This window comes from Benincasa hispida, chromosome 11 (genome assembly GCF_027475165.1).
Source record: "Benincasa hispida cultivar pf3 chromosome 11, pf3_genome.v1.1, whole genome shotgun sequence".
NCBI lineage: Eukaryota > Viridiplantae > Streptophyta > Magnoliopsida > Cucurbitales > Cucurbitaceae > Benincasa > Benincasa hispida.
This window is the reverse complement of record NC_143488.1, coordinates 79922146-79945486: the sequence shown is the minus strand read 5'-3', so window position 1 is coordinate 79945486 and position 23341 is coordinate 79922146. Positions and strand designations below refer to the sequence as shown.

Sequence of the window (23341 nt, the reverse complement as noted above, 5' to 3'; positions counted from 1 at the left end):
TAGCGACCTTTTTATTGCTTGAATACACATATAACACATATCCATAACTTTGAATTTAAAAATTCAAAATCTATTATACTTTAGATAATAAAACACCTATCGTCATTCTACAAGTTCATCTCCTATAAGTTCAAACTCAGATAATCCCCTAAAAAAGTTTTTTAAAATCCTATAAACTAAAATTAAATAATTGAAAGCATGCAAACAATACTAAAATTGAAAACAAAGTAATGACAAAAATAATATTTCTTACAAAATATATATAGGTGGATGAATTTTTATAAAAGTAATAGGTTAGAGGTTAAATTTTAACTGGTAACAACTTAATTTTTGTAATTTTAATTTATAACAATTTAGTCTATAAAATCTAATAAGTAACCATTAAGTACCTAAACCGTGAAATTTATAATACTCTAGTCCATTTTACGAAAAGTATCTTCAAAATTGAATGTCATCACATGTCATGTAACAATTATCATTTTTTTAATAACACAATTTAGTATTTATTGTTTATAAAAATTATTTTTTTAAGAAATTCATTAAATTATAATAATACTTTTCACCCTGAAGACTAAATCGTTACGAATTGAAAAATATAAAAATTAAATTGTTATGAATTTAAGAATAGATGAGATCGGAGAATAAATTGTTAATTTGATGAAAGTTTTGTGAATTTTTTTTTTTAAAGAAAAAAAAAACAACTTTAGAAAAAAAAAAAGAAAAAGGAAAAAGGAAAAAAAACCCCATAAAATAACATAAAACCCTTGCAGGGGAGAGAGTAGAAAAGAGACGGCCATGGAGTTGGAGCTTCTGCAAATTTTGCAAGTCTGCAGCGAAGCTTTGTCGCTTTGAATCTTAAGGCTTTTTATTCACTACCATCTATGGCGTGTAATTCCTCAGCCTGCCAGTCCAACTGCTACAGAAATCAACATGACGAACATACAATCGAACAAGTTTCACCTCCATCAAGCAGGTCCGATACAGCAGCCGCGGTGGAGTCTTGTCAAGTTGACACGAACGACGACAGTAGTCATACGCATCTCTGCTTTAAATGCAAGTCCAAGGAACGCATATCTAGCTCCGGAGTAGGAGACGATGGCCGATTGTGCAGCGATTGCTTTCGGAGCAACTTGTTTGGTAAGTTCCGGCAGGCTGTAAATTCCAATGCGATGATCTCTCCTTCTGATAAAGTGCTTGTTGCATTCTCCGGAGGCCCTTGTTCCAGGTTTTTCCTCCTTCTCAGACTTACGTATATTAAGTAAAGAATTGGTTCATGGCTGTAGATGCTAAGACTCTTTTCTTTTGTTGAATGTTGCGAGTGGACATAATAGATTTTACGGCTTATTCTTTTGGTTAGAATCGAGAGTGCTAATAATTTTCTCATGTTTTAATGCTATTTATGTGCTTTCGTTCCTACCCAATTCGCATATATTTTGCTTTATTATTTGCGAAGAGCACTGTTTCACCTCCACAAGTGAGATTATCGCAAGGAGAAAGGAGAAGATCCGTGAATAGATTGGAAGAACTAAGCATTAGTGTGACTCTGTAGTGCTTAAGCTGAAGACAAGAACCGATGCCCAGCAAAGCTAAGTAGGAAGAGAACCTATGTCAATCGTGATCTTAACCTCTTTATTTATAGGAGGAGTTATCGTTACTGGTAATCATTGCTCCATTGTCGTTGCTGCCATGTCTAGTCTCTCAGTAATATTGGCCTAACCTCGAGAAATGTGTGTTATGTATTCAGTAGCTAAATACAAACAATTTCTCATCTTCTACCATAGTTTTTGATGATCTATTCAACACTTAACCGAGCTACTGTTTCAAGTAGCTTTTGTTGAACTCTCCTCTAGGGCATGTAAATTGCACTTGACTTCACTGGATGAGCTTACTTATCTATCTTGGTAGCTATGGTATGCTCATCCTATCTTATTCCGTTTGGCAAGTCTTTTACGGGCGTCCTAATCCGTGCCACGTAGGCATATACGCACAGTATTAGAAAATTTCACTCATAACATTTAAAAATGTAAAACACAAAATATAAAGCACTTTTTATTGATATAGTGAAAGGTTACCTAAAACTATTGTGATTTGGTCATAAACAGAAGAAGTTTGCTACCTAATGGCGCTTGCAAAAACCCATCCAAGGAATATTGTTGCTAAAGGCACTATCTATAGATATCGTGTAGGAAAAACACAAAACTTAGCTTACATGAAAACTTCTACTCAACCTTTTGACTTACCATCGAACACTTCTGTTTCTTTCCGTTGACTACTATAACTCGTACTTGGAACAATAGTACCATAAATTTGAAGGGTAAGCCCTTTCATTTGTTCCATCCCCAATAGCTTGGAACACTCACTCATCCATGTTTCTCCAAATTCTACCTTTTGACTCAGAAGTCTTCTACTGCTACCCACTCAACATTCCCGCATCCATTAGAACATTTTCGTGGAGGTTGTGTCAGCTTGGAATGGATTTAGGACAAGTGTTTGGATCTATTATGACAGCCGTGAGCTGCCCAACAAACCTTTTGAATCTTGTAAAATATCTTTTCTGAGTTTTGAATTGAGGCAAAAGCATTCTTTTTGTAGAATCTACTGTATTCACATGTTTCTGTCAGTAGTTCCAATGGAACTACTTTATGTTTTACATAGAACATACCTTTTTCTTTTTAATAAAAGATATATTTTCTATATTATCAAATATAGTTATATGTATAATATTTAAATTAGAAGATAAACTAGTAAAATAGAACTATTTTTTTAAAAAAAAATTTAGGGAGAAAACAGTGACATCATTTGATTAAGTTACAATCAGAGTCTAATCTTTCAGCCGACCTTTATGGGAAAGAGGCAAGTCTTAGATCCTCTTCTTACATCTAATAGTTATTTGATGACTCTAGGAGAAGGAGGGAGAAGAAAAGAGTTTTTAAATGAAACTTGGCCTAGAGAAGACTTACAGAATATGTTTGCTGGTTCCTTGACGCCGTTCTTGAGTGAAAAAGGCCTGTATTTCAGGTGATGAAGATGGATTAACTGATTTTTCTGGTGCTAATATCCCAATTTTTCTTTTTGACAAACTCAGGGGGAGGACTCTTGCTTCTTGTGGATTGAGGCAAGAAGTTTCCCCTTTGTTTTGGTGGGTAGATTGCTTTATGGGCTCCTTAATTTTTTATTTCTAATTTTACTGAAGGTTTCTAATTAGTAGAGTTCATCCAAGTATCAGCCGCCTCCAACTTATGAATGACATTTTCTCTCCCCTTATTTTTAGAGAAATAGTTTCGATGATGAGATGAAATTGCAAAAGGGGAGGAAAGCCAAACTCCGTCCAAAGGAAGTTATTACATTTTCCTTCTTTAGAAAAAAAATGCAATAGATTTTTTCTTTGGATTGGTCCAAAAAATTTGCAGTTTGTTTAAAGTTGTTAGGATCTTTGAGTAGGCATCTTGGTGTAATGGGGTATTATGGTTAATCCGAGTAAACAAATGGCATTCAACTGAGGGTTTAGGGTTTAGGATAAGACATCTCTACTACTTCTAAGAGGTTGTAGGTTTGAATTTTCTCACTCTACATGTAAACATGAACATTTATTGAGTTTAATTATTTCTTACCTCTCAGTTCTAAAGATACAGTGCACAACTTTTTAAGATCTTTATACTGTGAACTTAGAAGAACTGAATAACATCTTGTAGCTTCTATTTTATTGTAGCTTCTATTTTAATTTATTTATTTTTGGAGAAAAACATCTTGATACTTCTTAAAGAGAATGATTTGGCATTCCTTTCGAAAGTCACCTATACAATTATTTAATTAGAATTTTTTAATTACCAATCTATCTTGGATGCACTAAAAATTGATAGTCATCTACCTCCTAACAAAACTTCCAGGGTGGCTTTGCAATTTGTTCATGAGATGCAAGTAAAAGCACACAAAAATTTTGAAGCAAGTAGGGATAGGTCATTGCAAGTTTTTGGTGTTGGAGTTGCTTATATCAATGAAACCGCTGCTTATTCTATCCCTTCGCATGAGATAGACAAAACAATTCAAACCATCCAATCGGTTGTGTCAAGTCTATGTCCACCAAGAAAAGATTTGCATATTGTTCAAATTGAGAATGTATACTCTTCAAATTTGAGTGATGGAAGGGAGAAGTTGAAGAAGTTGTTAGATACAGTCAACGATGTCACAGGAAAGGAAGACCTTATCTCATATTTGCGGATGTTATCCTTGCAAAAAGTTTGCCCCTCAATTATTCCTTCATTTAGCTTGCAGTGAAAGAGAGGGAAATTCTTAGTCCTATTGTTTGTTACGCAGATTGCAGCTGAAAATGGATACAACAGACTTCTAGTTGGGACATGTACTTCAAGGATTGCATGCCATGTGATTTCTTCTACCGTTAAGGTTTGCCTTCATTGTTAATTTATTTAATATATTTATTTGTATTTTAAGGAGTCAATTTGAAAGTTTAATCACTAGAAATTTTAGAGTCATGATATTGACTGACTAGAATGACGGTTAGAAGGTCGGTGCATTGACAGTTAAGGTATTTACATGGATATGAGAACTCTGTTGTTTGAGATAGAACAGAACAGTTGGTGCATGCTTCAAGCTTAGATCTTGAGGATATCTTATAAGATAATAAAATCCAAATTGGAACCAGTAATATGATGTGCAACTTTGCTCACACAAAAGTCTGTTTCCATGCTATAGAAGTGTTAAAAAAAGGTTGATTAACATTTTTAAAACTGCCGTCCACTTAATAATGCGTAGAGTTCTGACAAAAAGTTGGGGTTAGACTTAGAGCGGATGTTGTACTACTTTCAATAAAATCTTGGGCAAATTACAAATGCCACTCCTAATGTATGGTAGTAGTTGCAATTATACCCTTAAACTTTCAGTTGTAAAAATCAAGCTCTCAAACTTATATAAGTGTTAAAATTGGGCCCTCAAACTTATATAAGTGTTAAAATTGGACCTTCAAACTTACATAGTTGTAGAAATTGTAACAATTTTTTAAGTTTGAGGATTCAATTTTTATTGTTTGAGGATCAAATTTCTGCAACTATTATAAGTTTGAGGATCCAATTCTAACACTTGTATAAGTTTGAGGACTTAATTTTTATAATTGAAATTTTGAGACTGTAATTGCAACTACCCCATACTTCGGGGGTAGTTTTTGCAATTTGTCCTAAAATGTTTATACAAGAATATCATGTTTATTGGATCATTTACTAAGAGCTTGGCATGTACACTTCTATTTATAGTTTCGGCAAAGGCAAGGCTGGCACTACTCTCTGCAGGGAAAAATGGGATGCATGAAGGGGAGAAAGGGGGGCATCATTATTTTTCAGGAGACACCCCTATTAAGATATAGAAAATAGCTAGGCCTATGGAATCTTATGATGTATTATCTCGTTTGAAATTTTACTACTACTTGTTATAAGATGCTTATTTTTTTCTACTCGAGAATCTTTCCATTTGAGATAGTCCCTGCACTGATTTTGACTTCACTGTTTTAATTCAAGCAGGGCCAAGGGTATTCCTTACCGGCAGATATACAGTATATTGATGCAAGGTGGGAGATTCCAGTGGTACTTCCTCTACTTGACTGTCTTGCGCAAGAGCTCAACCTTCTTTGCTGCGTTGATGGGTAATTTTGTACTCCAATATATTTATCGTCAAGATAAATTCTTGGTTAACTTTGTCCCGTTTAGTACTTTACTGCTCTTAATTTTACTTACTGTTGTTGCATCTGTAATATGTTCACTTCGATTGAATCTAACTGATGATGAGAGATGTTTCTTGGCAGGGCAGTCTAAAGACAGTCGAACTGACCAAACAGTCCAGTTCTGGCATCAATGACTTGGTCTCCTCATTTGTGGCTCTTTTGCAGGTATAAGTAGGAAGTCAATTTAGAAAAATGTGCAGTTATATTCGTTTTGGCTGGAGAATGACCTTTTGGAAACATGTTTTGTGTTCAAATTAGGAGCCATTTTGGTTGAGTATGGAAACAATTTTACCTTCTAATTTAAGTGATTGTTTCCAAGTAAGAAAGAAAATACGCATACAAGTTGTAGGTCACTTGTCCTACCCAGGACTGTTTTGTAGAACTTGACTGAAGAATTTTTGTTTTATACTTTCTTTTATAGGTAGAAAATCCTTCTCGTGAGTCTACAATTGTGAGAACTGCTGGCAAGCTTACTCCATTCAACTTTAGCAGAATTCCGGATTTGACTGAAAGTAGTAATGTTCCCTTGGCCACGAAAAGGCGTCAAAAGAGAAATAACTTTAAGCATGTTAACTCTATATCTTCGGAGTCATTTTGTGCAGTCTGTAATGGGCCGCTTAACACGTCAGATGTGCAAACTCTAAGAAGGTTTGAAGCTGGCCAGACAAGTTCAAGTATTTTGGGTTGTACCTGTTGTTCGAGTTGTCAATTTCAGATTCTTCCCAAGGATTCCTTGTCTCAAGAACTGTTTCTTTCACTCTTGCCACCCTCTATGGTTGCTCGAGCCATGCATGGCAGCTTTGGCAATTCCAATTCGCTAAGGTGAGATTAAGTCTTGTTACTGTCGGTAGTATGAAAGAAGAACATGAATCTAAATCTCTGTTGTATATCATCTTTCAAAAAGGCTTTTCCCTTTGATTCTGGACCCGGGCATATCAAAGAAATCAAAGAAATCAAAGTAAAATATAATGAAAATTAAATAACTTTCAGCTTGTGTTTGCATGTTTCTAAAATTGTCTATATTAAGTCATGTTAGGTGGAATTAATGAAGTTATTGAAATATTGTTGTTGTATTTAGTAATGTGTTTAAAGTGTATACCAGGATGAAGTCTGCCTCAGTTATTACTATGTTGAGCTTATTAAGTAATGCTTTGAAAATATCCCAGCTAAATAGTTATGTTATTAATTAATTACAGGGAGCAAATACAAGAATTCTTGCTCTCAGACGATGAAGCTTAATCGTAATGCAGGAGTTGTTTTCCCTCAGTTTAACAACTGGTAATATTTTCTTCTGATCTAAATTGAATTGATTGGTATTAGGAACCAAGGGTAAAATCAAGGTATACCCGACTCCTGTGCATACTCATCGTTCTTTATACGGCTATTGGTCTGTATAATGAAGGATATAATTTATAACATCAAATGACTTGACCATTATTTCTAGTTGACTGATGGCTCCATATTGAGCATTGGAGGATTTTTTGTGTTTAATTTAAAAAATAAGTTATTTTGAAAAAGAAAATAGAATATTTGGCAATCACTTAAAATAGAGATTTCAACCATTTTTGTCAAAAGTGCTTAAATAAAAATGAGTCTTTTAAAAAGCATTTTTTTCTCGAGTCAATCTAAATGTGTCCTTTATTGTTGTAGTTAGAGATAATTGAGAGTTATTGTAGTGTGCCTTGTCTAGTCTTTTATGAAATGTTGCTTTCACTTTGGGTATTTTGAAAATGGTTATTAACAATGCTATATCAGAGTGTGCGTGTATCTGTGTGTTGTGTCGTTTTTTGTTTTCTACGTATTTGAACGACCTCACTTGAACAGATCTATTCTATAGGTTGTACAATTATGTCTTTTAGTTTTGGTTCATTTTGGTCTCTACCTGTTAATTTTGGTCTTTGTACTTTTAAAAAGTGATTATTTTGGTCTTTCCATTTTTAAGAATCAAATTGGCCGTTTTTAAAAATTGGACTAAATTGAATCAAAATCGAAAGTACAACATTTGAAAAGTATATGGACAAAAATGAATCAAAGTTAAAAGTATATCGATCAAAATGAAATTTTTTTTAGAGTAAAGGAAGTACAATATTTGGTATTGCCATGTTGGAATCATGTTGCTGACAATTTTGTTTTGGAAATAAATAATTAGCTAAATTATTAAGAGTATGTTTGAGAGTGATTTTGAATTGACCAAAATTACTTTTGGTTTATCATCATTATTATTATCACCATTATTATTGTTGTGATATTTGGTAATGGTGAGAAAGTGATTTTAAAAATTTCCTGAATCAGTTCAAGCGATTCCTTTTCAATTACTCGGGGTATATGTATTTTTTATCACGTGTCTTTGAGTGTTATTCTTTTTTTTTAAAAAAAAAGACTATTATTTTGGGTTAGAAATTTTTCTTCCTATTTAACTTTATTTTATTCTAGAATTTTGACAAAATTTGTATTTTTCTTTTTGAAAAATTTGTCCATTTTTAACTTTATTTCCCTTTAATTTTTATTCCCTCCCTAATTTTCTCTCGAGCTTATTTAATACTTATCTCTAATTTTATTCCATTTTATAAAAAAAAAATTCAATTTTCTCACTTTTTCTCGGGTTTCAACTCTTTTTTTTCCTCTCAACTTATGGTCTCTCTAATTTTGTTACCCATTTCTCCTACTTTTTGCCCTTCGAATTTCTCGTTTTTCACTCTAAGCTTTTTTTCTCCTCTTTTGGAAGTTATTCTCCATAAATTTTTGTTATTCTTCCCAAAAATTGTTATATATAGCTTTATTTCTTTATCTTTCAATTTTAGTTGTCGGTTTCTCCTCTATTTTAATATTTTTTTCTTGAAATTTTTCTCTCTCTATTTTCATAAATTTTTACTTCTCTCTATATAATTTTTTTTATTTACCATCGTCTAATTTTTTTTTAATCTCAAACGTAATGCCTTTTTTTCTTTTTTCTTTTTGTTAAAAAAATTGACGATTCTAAAGATATCTTTGAGAATAAACATTAATCATTAAAGATACTTTGAATTATATTTAAACTACCCGAACAAGTATGAAATTAAATATTAACATGGTTCATAACATGCCTTTTTAGTCATTAAAAATTAATTTTAATTGTATGAAAGTTACTTTTAAAAGTGTAAAGTCAACTATTAAAATAAGTGTATGAAAATTATCCTCAATTTTATTAAAATCACTATTTTTAAATCCTCCTAAACATATCCAAAATTGAAAGAAAAGAAAAGTTTGAATATGGTTAGAGAACAAAAAGTATAGTCCATCCTCACGTTTAAAATTGATAAATATTCAAATAAAGAAAAGAGAAAGGCAATGATGGAACTTAGGGTGTGTATACATTAAGTATTTAATTTATAAAATAAGTCATTTTTAAAGAAATTTGAGTATTTGACAACCACTCAAAATAGTTTTTTAAGTGTACTTTAACAAGTTTATATCAAAAGTGTTTAAATAAAAATGAGTTTTTTGAATAACATTTTTTTCTTTAAGTCAATCCAAATGGATCTTTATTGAACATATTTTGCATATTTTAACATGCTTAAAAATTTATTATAACTGGTTTCATCAAAAATTGACTTTAGTAAAACTTTAATGTACCAATCAAATCTACAATACATTAGCTCCTAACCTTGCCACCAAGTTTGAAGATCAAAAGTCGTTTGTTTTTGTAGACAATTCAGATTTTATTTTATGTTTTTAGATTCAAACTTCAATGAGTATGTATTTGGTAGACATCTTGGATTCTATTTTTTGGAATTGTTTTCAGATTTTGTGATCTAAACAATGAAAGTTCTGAGAACGATATTTTATGTTTTTAATGTATTCAAATATTGAATTTGAAAATTTAAAATGTAGAATTATATTAAAAGAGGATAAAAACATTAATGAATATAGTATTTCATTAATAAACTCAATTATTTTTGTTAAATTAAATATGTATTATATAATATAATATAAATTATATGATATTATGAAATAATCAACATTTGTAACATAAATCATATTCATAAATTAATTAATAGTAGTTTCTCTAAAAAAAATTAATTAGTTGTGTAAAAAAAATTAATTAATAGTACTTTATATTCAATGTAATATTTAGTGAGTAACTATTATTAATTTTATAGTTTATAAATATATTAACAAGGAACCTTTTTATATATAAAAAAAATTTAAAATATACACTTTAGAGCAAAAAAAAGTTTCAAAGGTATTTTGTACTTTTGAAATTTTTTGCTATAAAATGAAAATATTTTGTATATTTTTTTATTTATAAGAATTTTCCTTATTTAAATTGAAATTTAATTTATGAATCTTATGTAAGACACATATTGAAAATATGAAATACTATTATGTTTTCATTGAATCAATTGTTGTTTCAGTTTGCATACTAAAGAGACCTTAAGGAACTCGACTACAACGTTACTCTTAACCTTTAAAAATATTCCAAAACTATCATTGAAGAAAAAAACTTTTACGATTTCAAACAAAAACTAAAATCTAAAATGGTACGATAGTGATATAGAATGGAAATATGGATTTCTATGTCATTTTAGGTTGTATTTACTACACGGTCTAAATCTTGATTTTTGTCTAAAATTTAAAAAAATTTAACTACTTTGAAATGATAACGAGGGATAAGGACAATGTTTTTTTTTTTTTTTAAAACCAAAAAAATTTTAGGTTACTATAGTAAAAAACAAGTTTTAAAATATAGTATTTTTCTTGGAAAAATATTCCCATAATTTTGAGGAGATGCATTCCTTTTTTTTTTTTTTCCCACGAGTATTCACTCCCACATTTTTTAAATTTATTTTGAGATCTAAAAATTGATTTCGATATTTTCTATTACATATAAATATATAATAATAATAATAATAATAATAATTAAAAAGAAAAAACTCTCCCCCCATGGCCACTATTTTCAACGTCACCAACTAACGGCAAATAACGAATATTTTAATTCGTCCAATTTCTTTGACTTTTTCTGGATCTCTATCAGTAGCGAAAGAAAACGACGAAAAGCCTTTACTTGAAGACCAAAACTCCACACTAGACTCCTTAAAACCCCACCATTTTTCTTCATTCTTACCTACCCCATTCTTCTTCTTCAAAATCCTTCAATTTCTGGCTATTTTTTCTCTTCCTCCATTGTGTAATCAATCACATAATGGAGGTTTTACAGGCCCTCGATTCTCAGGTTCTCATTGGTTTAGCCGCGGCCCTGGTTGCCATTGTTGTTGGTGCTGTTTTCCTCTTTTCCTCCAGGAAACCCGCATCCAGAGGTTTCTACTCTACCCCATTTCTTATTTGATTCTTGTAAATGAAAAGTGTAGGGTTCTGTATCTGTTGGTTTCATTTATTGGGTGTTTTGAACTCTTTGTTTAGTTTGAAGTTTTAATTTATTGGGTGAAGATTCATCATGTTTTTGGACTGTGATTTTCTGTTTCTTGTTTTTTTTTTTTTTGGATGTGAGGCACATCTTGTAAATTGAAGTGTTGGGTTTTTTTCAGCTGTTATTTCTACTCTAATCCTTGTTACCTTTTTCAGTAGAAAAATGATTGAATGGTTTGGAATTTTGTGGTTGTTGAAGTCTATTTTGGAAGTTTAGTAATAGGAATGGTAAAAGTTCAAGTGGTTAGCTTGGCTTTTGGATGTGTTTACATTTCAAACTAGCTGAGCTGATTGAACTAAATTCTAGTGGCTATGGAAATTGTATTCATCTGTGTTGATTTTTTGGTTAATAAGAAATGGTAGATGTTGTGGGAACTGGGAAATATGCATTTTCAAGAAGGTAATCTTCTTTGCTTGCTCTGTCTCTTATGGAAGGATTAACACCTACAGTGTTATCTAATAAGCAGAGCATCCCCCCTTCAAAGAACAGAGGTAGGTTTTAGCAGCTCATATTTTCTCCCCACTTTTCAAAAGACCCAGTTGTCTCCTTAAGGGTATGGATGGAACCTCTGCGCCGGTCGAACTTTGAAGAAGCCTGCAAAAGAGGCTCGTAAACTAGATAAAAATGGGAAGTAGGCGGATGAAAAGGAATATATGTGTGTGTGTTTGTGGCTTGTAAACTAGATAAGAATGGGAGGTAGGAAGATGAAGAGGAATATATATATATATATATGTGTGTGTGTGCACGCGCATGTGTGTTCGACTACAAATTTTAGACAAGGTTGCGTTAAGAATAGTCGTCAACACTTTTTTTTAGCCTATGCAAGATTTAAGTGTGAAGGAAACTCGTAGGATATTAAATCTTAGGTAGATGACTGCCATGGATTGAATAGTCATTAACACTTGATTATTGCACATTCGATTATTCAATCTTCGGGTAAATTGTAGGAACAGTGTTGGTAAACTTTGTGGCAGAAAACGCCTTGACTAGGCTTAGTTCTTTAGAGCTATTGCTGGATTGCTGCGGTTCATATTTAGTTGTGAGTGTTTTTTTTTTTTTTTTTCAAATCCTCAACCAGTACTTTGAACGATCAATATACCTTCTATATAAAGATTCTCTTCTGGTTGGTTATGTTTCTATTTATAAATAATTTAAGAACCGTCTTATCTTGATTTCTGTCTCAACTTTCTTTCTCTGCGTTGTATATATTTACCTTTAATAAAATTGGTTGGCTCATATGTGCTATGTGGTTTGTAAATACAGCCTGTTTGGATCCTGAGAAGTTTAAGGAGTTTAAGCTTGTTAAGCGTACCAAGCTGAGCCACAATGTGGCGAAATTCACTTTTATACTTCCCAAGCCTGACTCAATTCTTGGTCTTCCTATTGGACAACATTTAAGTTGCAGGTTTCATTTCATCTAATATATTTATTTTCCCTGTCATTAAATCGATTGTTTCAGTTATTGCACCTAAAATTTGGTTCATCTTTCTATTACCAAAATATTTGGTTCATCTGACCTCTCTCTCTCCAAAAAAAAAATTATGAGCAGGGGGAAGGATAGCCAAGGTGAAGAAGTTATTAAATCCTACACCCCAACTACTTTGGATTCTGATGTTGGATATTTTGAACTAGTCATAAAGGTACACATAGAAATCTTTCTATAGGTTGATGATGTCGCATTAATTTTTATTATTCCAATACCCATACTTATATGAATGTGTGTATGGGGTTTAGATGTATCCCCAAGGCAGGATGTCGCATCATTTTCGAGAAATGCGTATCGGGGACGTTCTTGCTGTAAAAGGACCAAAGGTAGGTCTTCCTGACCGGGAAGTTCTGGTGGCAGTTTTGGAATATCTTATTATATTATAAATTTTTTAGGATTAAGTAATATGTGGAGTGGAGGGATTTGAACCTCTAACCTCTTGGTTGAGGACATACACCCTAGCCAATTGAGCTATGCTCAAGTTGGCTGCAATAGTTCAATGTACAATGTAGCTCAATTGGCTGGAATAGTTCAATGTAAAATGTATGTTGATATGATTTCATATTATTAATTAGTTATATAAGAAGCTTTAGATCCAAGTTTCTCTACCTCACCTTGAAACTTATGATGCTAGTAACGAAGTAGTGCAAAAGTTTCTGAGGGAGGTTTTGTTCGGACCTGCAAAAGAACAAAAGCAAATTTACCGGACCCCAGTTGTTGATAAAGAAAAGAACAAAAAGTAGTAACTCTCTTTATAAAACTTAGTCGTAGAAATCCAAAGGGAGGCATTTGAAGTGGATGTATCTATAGTTTGTACGGGATTTGGGTGTTATGGAAGTTAGAAAGGGAATTTAAACATTTAATGTTTAGAATTTGAAAGATTATAATTTATTATCACTATGGTTCGACTTCCATACCCTTTTATCATCTCTCTAAGACTACCTTTCAATAATTGAGAAACTTAACATCCTAGAGTCTAGTTGAGAAACGTAGCACCATTTTTGTTCATTATTTAGAATTGAGTTGCTTCGGATGGTGCCTATTTTTGAAATTTATTTACTCTATTAATTATTGCAGGGACGTTTCAAGTACGAACCTGGTCAAGTTCGTGCATTTGGGATGCTTGCTGGAGGCTCTGGCATTACACCTATGTACCAAGTATATCAAAGAAACAACTTTTCTTGTAGAATAAGATATTCCTTAATTTCTAAATCTTGGCTATATTGTGTTGCGTCATTGTATGTTGTCAAGTTTGAAAACAATAGGAAGCTCTCTCACTTTCACTTTTTTTTAGGTTTCTCGCGCTATATTAGAGAACCCGAATGACAAAACCAAGCTTTATCTTATTTACGCCAATGTTACATTGGAAGATATTCTATTGAAGGTAATCTTTTCTTTCCACTTCGAATCGATTTTCATTTATTTTAGTATTACCCTTCCATTTTCAAGACTTTATTGCTGTTGTTTGTGCTTGTGATATACTATAATCATGAAAGAGGTACTAAATATATCTATTTACTTTTTTTGTGATGGTATCAAATACTGGCTTCTGTTTAATGTAACTAAATTAAATTAATCACTTGTTGTAGGATGAATTGGATCTTCTTGCCAAAAGATACCCTGATCGCTTCAAGGTCTACTATGTGTTGAACCAGGTCAGTTAAAAGTTCTTAAATTTGGTAGTAATCTAACAATGGTAAGAGATCTTGATTTTAAATCTGGACGATATTATTTTCCTTTCGTTTTTTAAGGATAAGAAACGTTTCGTTGATTAATGAAATATCCCCAAAAGCCAATAGGCAAGTACAAGAAGCATTTCCTATTGGAGACTAAATAAGATAAATTGAAATGATTAAAAGGGTGCTTATCTTTGCACTAATAAAAAGCGGTAGATAAAACCATATCCATAAATATACGGAAAGAGGAAAAAGAATCCTTGATATATTATTTCCTTTCTTGATAAGATGCAGGTCGAGTCTGGTGAATCAAACTAATGATTGAGAGTCTATGAATGAGGGAAGAATATTAAGAATATACATTATACGATTCGGTTTATCCGAGCTTGTCGAGTTTAGAAATTTTGTGATACATCTAATGTTATTACCAATGCTAAGTTCTTCTTTGACAATGGAAATGGAAACAGCCTCCTGAAGTTTGGGATGGAGGAGTTGGCTTTGTGTCCAAGGAAATGATTAAAGCGCACTGCCCTGCACCTGCTGCTGACATTAAGGTATTTTTCTCCCTTGTATATTCTTAACTTGTTTACTATGTCCCATAATTTGAAACTTAGATTTAAATCCAACGTTCATGCTTATATTATTTTATTAGGGACGACCTAGACCTTCAAAACATGGTTTTACACTTTGGATTTTGCATAAAGAAACCATTTTAGTCATTGTCGTTAATTTTGATAAGTTGTTTATGGGCTCATGTTATGTTCGGTGGTTGGATCATAAAATATCGTTGTTGACTTTGAAGTCACATATAGTAAGTTAAATGTTAGGTCAAATGTTTGGAGATTCGTTTTAAATGACTAATAAATTATTAACGATAAAGACTAAATTAGTTTTCATAGGAAGTTTATAGTCTAAAATGTACATTTAAAATTTGAAAGACTAAAGCATATTGTTTAATAATTTCAGGACTAGTTCATAATAAACTTCGACATTTTTTTATGCAAATAACTTCTATGTTAAATTCTCTCTCGAGACAAATAATTAGAACATGTTTGAAAGTGATTTTAGTCATGTGAAACATGTTTTTAGTTCTTTAAAACTAATTCTAATGATATGCAAATTGCATTTAAAAGTGTCAAAATGAAAACTAAATTAATTTTGAGTGATTAAAAGTATGTTTTCGAGTGTTTTTAAAAATGACAAAAGTGATTTTGATGATTTTAAAATCACTCTTCAATCATGTCCTTAATCTCTTACATTTTTAAATTGACGTGTTTAGATTCTACGGTGCGGTCCACCGCCGATGAACAAGGCCATGGCTGACCACCTTGATGCTCTTGGATATTCACCTGAAATGCAGTTTCAATTCTAATCCATGGTGCCATCACTTCAACATTCTCATAATTTAAAGTTGAGGACTTGAATTTTCGTTCTTAAAATTTTAATTGTATCAGTGAGCATCAAAGTTGTAAGGGATTATGTGTAACTTTAAAAGATGGATGTTTTCTTAATTGATTTTACACTACAATTGAGGTCAATAAAATGAGAATAATTACATTTGTCAGGATTTTTCAGCCTTTTTTGCATCCTTCTTTTTAAATAACTCAAAGTTTCGGGGATTTGATTTTAGAATTATTTAAGACGAATTTGACTTGAGTTTTCAAGTGCTTAAAAATTGTATTTACGTTTGAAAATACTTTTTTAAGTATTTAGAAAGCCAATTCATATATTCCCTACCTATTGAATTGTGATGGTTGACTTTATATATATGAATGAATCTTATCAATAATTCTTAAAAGTTTTTATTAATTTAATATAAAATATGAAAGCATTTATATTGTTGCTTTTCTCGAATAAAAATTATTATTGTTATTATTTTACTAAGTTAGATAACAAAAATTAACTTCAAGCTACAATGAGGATTAATTTTATTTTTTTAAGTACAATTTAAAAATTTATCGATAGCAGAGGACTAAATTTGACATTTAGAAGTCAATGGACCCAGTTTTATTTTTCATATTGAAGTTGAGACTTCTTTTTTTCCTTGAAACAAGAAACATGGGACAGAAGTGAAAAGTATGCTCATCAAGCAAGTTATTTTTTTATTTATTAATAAAAACTTAATTAATTTTAGTTGAATCTAATATTTTAACTTTTTCCATGAGTAAAATCTATAAAACAACATTAACTTTCCATTCCATTAAGATATATGTCTATATATTAAAAATTAATCGATGTCGATGTCTTTAATATATTTTTTTTAAAGAGCATCTTCGATATATTTTATGAATACCCAATATATATTTTATTAATTTCGTGTTAAAAAATATATGAGTATAAACATTATAACAAAAATTTCTCAATTAAATTATAACTTTAAGAGTAAATTGTTTCATTCTTAAAAAAAAAAAACACCTTAATTATTAGTTTTGAAAATAAAATAATTTAAAAATATGTACAATTTATAGTAAAAAGTTCAGAAAGTACCCGAAAATTTTGAAATTTTTTGCTATAAAATGTAAATATTTTTTAATTTTTTTTATTTATAAGAATTTTTTTTTTATAAATAAATATTTTTTTTAGTATCCCTATTTTATGTATGTGTGCGTGTGTGTATATATGTGTGTATGCATGTATGTTTAAAATTTAAATATTACTTTGATCCTGTATTTTTAAATTTGGTTCATTTTGGTTTTCATACTTTTAAAATGTTCATTTTGAATCCTATATTTTTAACTTTGGTTCATTTTGATCTTTATATTTGAATTTTGGTTCATTTTGATCTTCGTATTTTAAGAATTTTTATTTTCATGAGATTAAAATAAGGATCATAATGAACCAAAGTTGAAAATATAAGAACCAAAATAAACTTAAAAATATAAGAACCAAAATAAACCAAAATAAAAAGTATAGGAACTAAAGAATTTTTTAAAACTATAAAGACCAAAATGAATAAAAAACAAGTATCTAAACAAAACAATGTTTAAACCTCTCTCTCTCTAGAATTTAGTAAGGATATTTTTAAATATAGAAAAATAACGAAAATATATATAAAATAAAGCAAAATTTTGAAATTATAATATTTTTATTGATAATTTTAAAATTTTACAAACCGTTGGAAATAATTTCACTATTTTAGTACTATTTTACGGATATATTTATCCATACTAAAATAGAGCTTGCTGTCCTAAACCCCTGAAAAACCTTAGCAACGGCCATTAGCCATGGCGGTTTCTTCCTTTCTATCGCCATCTCCTTCGCTTCCATTTCCTCTTCCCTTTGCTTTCTCTCCAAAGCGTCACCCAGTGACATCCATCAATGTTGTGCTTCAGAGCTTCTCTGCTGTAGCACAGAGACCAGTGCTCGCGAAAGCTAGCTCCACCTACACGACATGGGAAGGCCTCGACTCCGTCAACATTGCCGATGACGTAACTCAGGTTCTTGAATATTCTCTCTCTCTCATGGTTCATTTTGTTTCTCGAATTACGACAAGTATGGTGTAGATCTCAACTGTTTGTTCGTTTGAAAGGGATACTGATGAGGATTTTTGGGGTTTGTTATCGCTAGATCGAAGGGAGGATAAGAAATTACAAAATGGAAATTAACTAATTGAGACGTTAGATGTATTCAAGTTTAATTTTCAATTTGATAAAATTATTAGTTTTATGGTCAAAATTTACTGATTTGGATGGTTTTATTGAATGTATTTAGTTGATCGGAAGAACGCCCATGGTATATCTCAACAAAGTAACAGAAGGTTGTGTGGCCAATATTGCTGCAAAACTTGAATCAATGCAACCATGTCGAAGTGTCAAAGACAGGTACGCTTCTATCTCTGTATTGTACTCGTTAGAATCCTTGCGTATGACAGCACATTTCTATAGAACCCTGCGTTGGTTGGCATGACAACTATATTCCGAGTGGTATCTAGGAAAATTATTAATGAAACATCAAACAACTGATGTCGCTTATCTACTCTTCAAGAAAACTTAATTAGGATTAAAGTCATTCCAAAAGTCTCTAAAATGAGAGCTTAAAGCTTCTATTTATAGAGGAATAATCAACAAACTACAAGTCTATTACTAACAAAATAGCATATTAAAAAGAGATTGCAAAACTTGGGTTTTTGTGCTTTTGGGCTATTTTTACAGGGCATAGTGGTGACTGACATAGGCAGTCTCGGTTTCTAACTTTCTACTTTCAGCCTAATTTTATGTAAGTTTACACTCAACTCAACTCTACTCTATACTGCTTTTCAAATTAACTAGACTTCAGATTTTTGGCTACATCAGCAACATAATGTGTCGGACCATGTATCCTTTTTAACATATTTTTTCTTTTCATCTTAGTGAGAGTTATAGATATATATAAATATGTCCAGTCAGTTTATGTCTATTACCTTATTGCCTTCTCAGGATTGGTTACAGTATGATATCCAGTGCTGAGGAGAGTGGTGCAATTTCTCCAGATAAGGTAAATTGTGCTTGGAAAAAGTTGTGTTGTTTAAGATTCAGGAGCAGATATATTAAGTTGGAGCATATCTTATTTCTACTATTAAGTACATGAGCGCTTGGCTTTTGAGATGTTTTGTCCAACCATCTTTAATATTATTTCATTTATCTAGGAAATATTTGTTTTCTTTTTAAAAATAAAATACACGACTTTGATGTTACATTCTTGTAATGGGTAGACCATATTAGTTGAGCCAACAACTGGGAATACCGGACTTGGCATAGCTTTCGTTGCTGCAGCAAAAGGCTACAAACTTGTAGCCACCATGCCTGCATCCATAAATGTTGAAAGGAGGATCCTACTACGTGCTTTTGGTGCAGAAATTGTTTTGACAGACCCAGAGAAAGGCCTCCAAGGGGCTATTGCCAAAGCTGAAGAAATTCTAATTAGTAATCCGAATGCCTACATGCTTCAACAGTTTGATAATATTGCTAATACGAAGGTTATTTCCGTTTCCTCTTTATTCAGTTGTCAACACATACTATATGCAACCTAAATGGCTCTGTATTCTATAAGTCTTATACAATCTTCATTATTTCCTCCTTTTTATACAATCACATTGCAAGTGATGACAATCATATAATGTACGGCATGAATTACAGGTCCACTTTGAAACTACAGGACCTGAGATATGGGAAGATACCATGGGCAGTGTTGACATATTTGTTGCTGGAATTGGAACTGGTGGTACGATTACAGGCACTGGTCGTTACCTAAATATGAGGAAAGAAACAATTCAGGTTTAGGCTATCAAAAACTGGTCTCCCCTTTTTGTAACTTTAGTTTTACCACTCTCATGACCAATTGGAGAAGTTTTTTGTAATTCAATGGATAAGACCCCTTTTATAATTTCATCACATCAATGAAATTCTTGTTTCCTATAAAAAAAAAAAAAAACACTATTGCTTTCCTTGTTAAATTCTTTATATAAGAAAAGTAAAAGACTAGTAGAGATGGAGTTATGCACTGAATAAATAATGGAAAAATCGAAAGAAAAAGGACAAAAATGGATAAGCAAAGTGGCCAACTAACTTAATAACAAAATTCTCAAGAATTTTACAAGTTCTCATGAAAGCCATGAACATATTGTCAATAATCATAAATCAAAATCCTTATTATACAAAGTTATCATATTTTTATAATATTATACATATTATTAGCTCATCAAATGATTTCATTATTTCAAGAAATATAAATGTTTGTCACATATTTTCCATATGTTAGATTTTTTATTTACGATCTATTATTTATATGAGAAAAAAGTAAAGAGAAAAGTAAATGATACTTTGAAAGAAAGAAAGAGACAACTTTGTACTTTTGGTTTTCCAAGTTGCCAGATAAGAATGCAAATTCTTTTTGGACTGTTAGCATTCTGAATTCCGTGAATTCTACTTTTTGCAATGGACTAGATTATGAAAGCATCAATTTTCCAGCCTCTCCAATTTTCAATATTGTTTGACTCGATAGATTCCAATTCACCCAAAAAGGAGCTGTATTCATAGATTTCCTCTCAAATCTATAAGTTCTTAGTATATTAGTCATTTATTCTGGTTCTGGTTTGTGCTTCCTTTAGATCGTGTTTAATGTTTTGACACTGTGTTTTATTAACTTAGATAGTTGGTGTAGAACCTGCGGAAAGAAGTGTAATCTCTGGAGAAAATGCCGGTGAGTTGAATTGTATTTATCTTGTACTTGGAACAATGATCTCTAGTTTTTGGTTCAAATAAGGTTCAATTGTTGATTACTCAGGCATTAACATTATTGACGATTGGCGCAGGTTATGTGCCCCCTATTCTGGATGTCAAGTTGCTTGATGAGGTGATCAAGGTAATTACTTCCCTTTGAAGGTAAGGAGTAATATGCTATGCCGATAGTGGAATATACATTTTATGTTTTAGAACTTTTCTCTCTCTCTTTAGTTTACTATAAAATTGAATATTTAAGATGACTTATATGTGTTCCAAATTATTACTTAATATATCAATTATATTCCACCTGGTGGAATTGCCACATCCTTTTTCTCTTCTTTTGATGTGTTACATATCGATGTTGTGGCTCATTGTAGTCATTATTTGTTATTTGGTTCAGATTTTGAATGTTATAGTCTAGAAGACCACGTTTATACCTGAAATATTTTTAAAAACTATTAATACCTGATATTGTTACATGATTTTTTTGTCTTGTTTTGTTTTGTTTTTTAATGGCCACAGTCAGTTATCAACTGCTAGTAAATAACTTGCTAACGAGATAAATGTAGGTAACCAATGATGAAGCTATAGAAATGGCCAGGAGATTAGCATTGGAGGAAGGCCTACTGGTAATTAGTTATGTTCTGAAATGTTATTTTAAGTGGCAAATTTCCTTGCGTTTTTCTACTTCTATCCATTTCTCCATCAACAATTCGTGTGGAAATTTTGAAGTGTCCTGTGGATGATCCTTCATATTTCCCTTGAGATCTGGTGGTCTCCCCGCTTCGATAGTTTTCCTTGAGATTTGATAGTTTCTCATCCCTAGAGTGAAAGTGTTATTTTAGATTTTTAGTAATTAAAATATTTTCACCTCTTGGTAGGTTGGCATTTCATCAGGAGCTGCTGCAGTAGCAGCGATAAGTTTGGCAAGGAGGCCTGAAAATGCGGGAAAACTTGTTGTGGTACGTTCATTCCGTTTTCTCCATTGGAAAGTCATGTATTTTGATGTCTATTGTTTCTCCATTGAAATCATGTATTTTTTGTGGAAAACTTATTATCATCTTTTCCATGCCATTTCTTCTCCTTTTCATTTCTCTTTCTTTTTCTACACTTCTTCTGCAACATTCTGTTCTTTTCCGTGATCAACTATACAATTTTTAATTTTCAATCTACTAAATCTTTGCACTCGTTTTCCCCCCACTGATTATTATTATTTTTTCCCCAGTTTGCAATTTGTAGTGGGCAATTATTGCAAATTGGAGCCCTGTTTGGTATAACTTTGTTTTTAGGTTTCTGTTTTAAAAATGTATACCATACATTCCATACTATGGTTTCACATTTATGAGAAAAACTGTTAAATTCTTAGTCAAATTTTAAAAACAAAAATAAGTTTTTGAAAACTATTCTTTTTGGAAGTATATAAACTTAATTTTTGAGAACAAAAAATAAAAAACCAAATGGTTTGGGCCTTATACGTTCGACTCTTAAAAACCTAATCTAAAATGAAAATGGAAAAGAAAAGGACTGTGCAATGTTGGTCTTCAAAAGGGCAAGAAAATTGAATATGTTTGATCAAAATCTTAACTCTACTTATTATGACGGTATTCATGCTTGTAGGTTATATTTCCAAGCTATGGCGAGCGATACTTATCGTCGGTACTTTTTCGTTCTATTTATGAAGAAGCTCAGAGAATGTAGACAAGGTAGAAGTAATTGCCCATGTTTGATATGCATTGACGACACGTAAATCAATAAAGATAATGTAACTTGCTGATGCTTTTTTCAGTGCAGACTGTTTGTTTGAACAAACAAGTGTTATTTCTCAATGTTTCGATCGATGTGTATACCGACTAAAACTTCTCTCTTTTCTGTTTGGCAGGTAACAATTTTTTAAGGCACAAGAATCAGAAAGTAGAGTTGTACACCAAGCGTAATTGCATCTATATTAGGTAAACAATCGTTATTCCAAAAGATTGAGAAGTTAAAAAAAGGGTGAAATAAGGGCTTAAAATGCAAAGAGAAATGGTGTAATATTATGAACTAGAATAGAAGACAACGATCCATATCTCAAAAAGTGCTAATAGAAGTATAGGATAGGCGTTTTTAACTATCGAGCTATTTTGCAGTAAGTTTTGCCATTCTTACCAATAATCTCACAAAGAACATGTTTGGCCGAAAAAGTAGTTGGGATTAGTCACTAGAGTTGTTAACTCTATTCCTTATTTGGTCCAAGGAGTTTGTGGGACTCACTACTAAAAAACAACAAATCCATGACTTGTTAACTTTTTATGTTGTGGGTTCCACAATTAAGCAACTACTCAAACTAAGCATCTCCACTCCTTGCTGCAAACATTCCTTAAATATTTTTATATATCTCTAGGAAATATTAATTATTTATTGAATATGTTAGACATGTATCTCATAGCTAGATAAAGTATCATTTGCTAATGAATCTCTCCCCCACTCCAAAGTTTTATAGGTACTATTTAACATACCTTACAATAGTGTAATTATCCATATAATTTTCCTATTAGATATCTATGGCAGTCTATCGTAGTCTATTAATGATAGATAGTGACATTTTGTTATATTTGAAAATATTTTCAGTAGTTTTAATATTTTAATTTTTTTCGTGAAATTCTTTATATTAAAATGTTCATTTTGGGTCTCTAAAGTTTTAAAATGTCCTTATTTTTGTCCTCATTTTTTTTTTTGCTTTTGACAAATTAAGGACATAAGTTTGAGTATATGTATTAGTATGTCAATGAGGGTGATTTTAAGTTACGTTGGTCAGAGGCAAGCATTGGATAAGTAGAAATTAGAAGAAAAATAGCATAACAAAGA

General features: G+C 31.5%; 3 protein-coding genes across 4 annotated transcripts; all 3 read left to right on the top strand.

The window, feature by feature from the left end:
* Positions 1-752: 752 nt before the first annotated feature.
* Positions 753-7205, top strand: LOC120091848 (Adenine nucleotide alpha hydrolases-like superfamily protein). Its single transcript, XM_039049999.2, has 7 exons — positions 753-1225; positions 3888-4236; positions 4315-4401; positions 5529-5650; positions 5815-5893; positions 6150-6550; positions 6925-7205. Exons 1-7 carry the CDS (start codon positions 882-884, stop codon positions 6965-6967), a joined length of 1425 nt encoding a protein of 474 aa, XP_038905927.2. The 5' UTR covers positions 753-881; the 3' UTR covers positions 6968-7205.
* A 3522-nt stretch (positions 7206-10727) lies between these two features.
* LOC120089939 (NADH--cytochrome b5 reductase 1-like) lies at positions 10728-15864 on the top strand. Its single transcript, XM_039047386.2, has 9 exons — positions 10728-11025; positions 12399-12540; positions 12685-12775; positions 12870-12947; positions 13699-13779; positions 13916-14005; positions 14211-14276; positions 14765-14851; positions 15577-15864. Exons 1-9 carry the CDS (start codon positions 10911-10913, stop codon positions 15667-15669), a joined length of 843 nt encoding a protein of 280 aa, XP_038903314.1. The 5' UTR covers positions 10728-10910; the 3' UTR covers positions 15670-15864.
* A 1599-nt stretch (positions 15865-17463) lies between these two features.
* On the top strand, positions 17464-22607 carry LOC120089862 (S-sulfo-L-cysteine synthase (O-acetyl-L-serine-dependent), chloroplastic-like). Of its 2 annotated transcripts, none has more exons than XR_005485337.2 (11): positions 17464-17734; positions 18009-18118; positions 18713-18770; positions 18988-19251; positions 19412-19549; positions 20423-20474; positions 20587-20656; positions 21067-21126; positions 21379-21459; positions 22115-22200; positions 22377-22607. XR_005485337.2 is itself a non-coding variant. In XM_039047280.2 (11 exons), the coding sequence occupies exons 1-10, from the start codon at positions 17522-17524 to the stop codon at positions 22193-22195; spliced, it is 1107 nt and encodes a 368-aa protein (XP_038903208.1). In that variant the 5' UTR covers positions 17464-17521; the 3' UTR covers positions 22196-22200; positions 22377-22607. The 2 variants fall into 2 exon arrangements, 1 of the variants encoding a protein (XP_038903208.1); XM_039047280.2 differs by having other exon boundaries at positions 20587-20636.
* Positions 22608-23341: the final 734 nt, after the last annotated feature.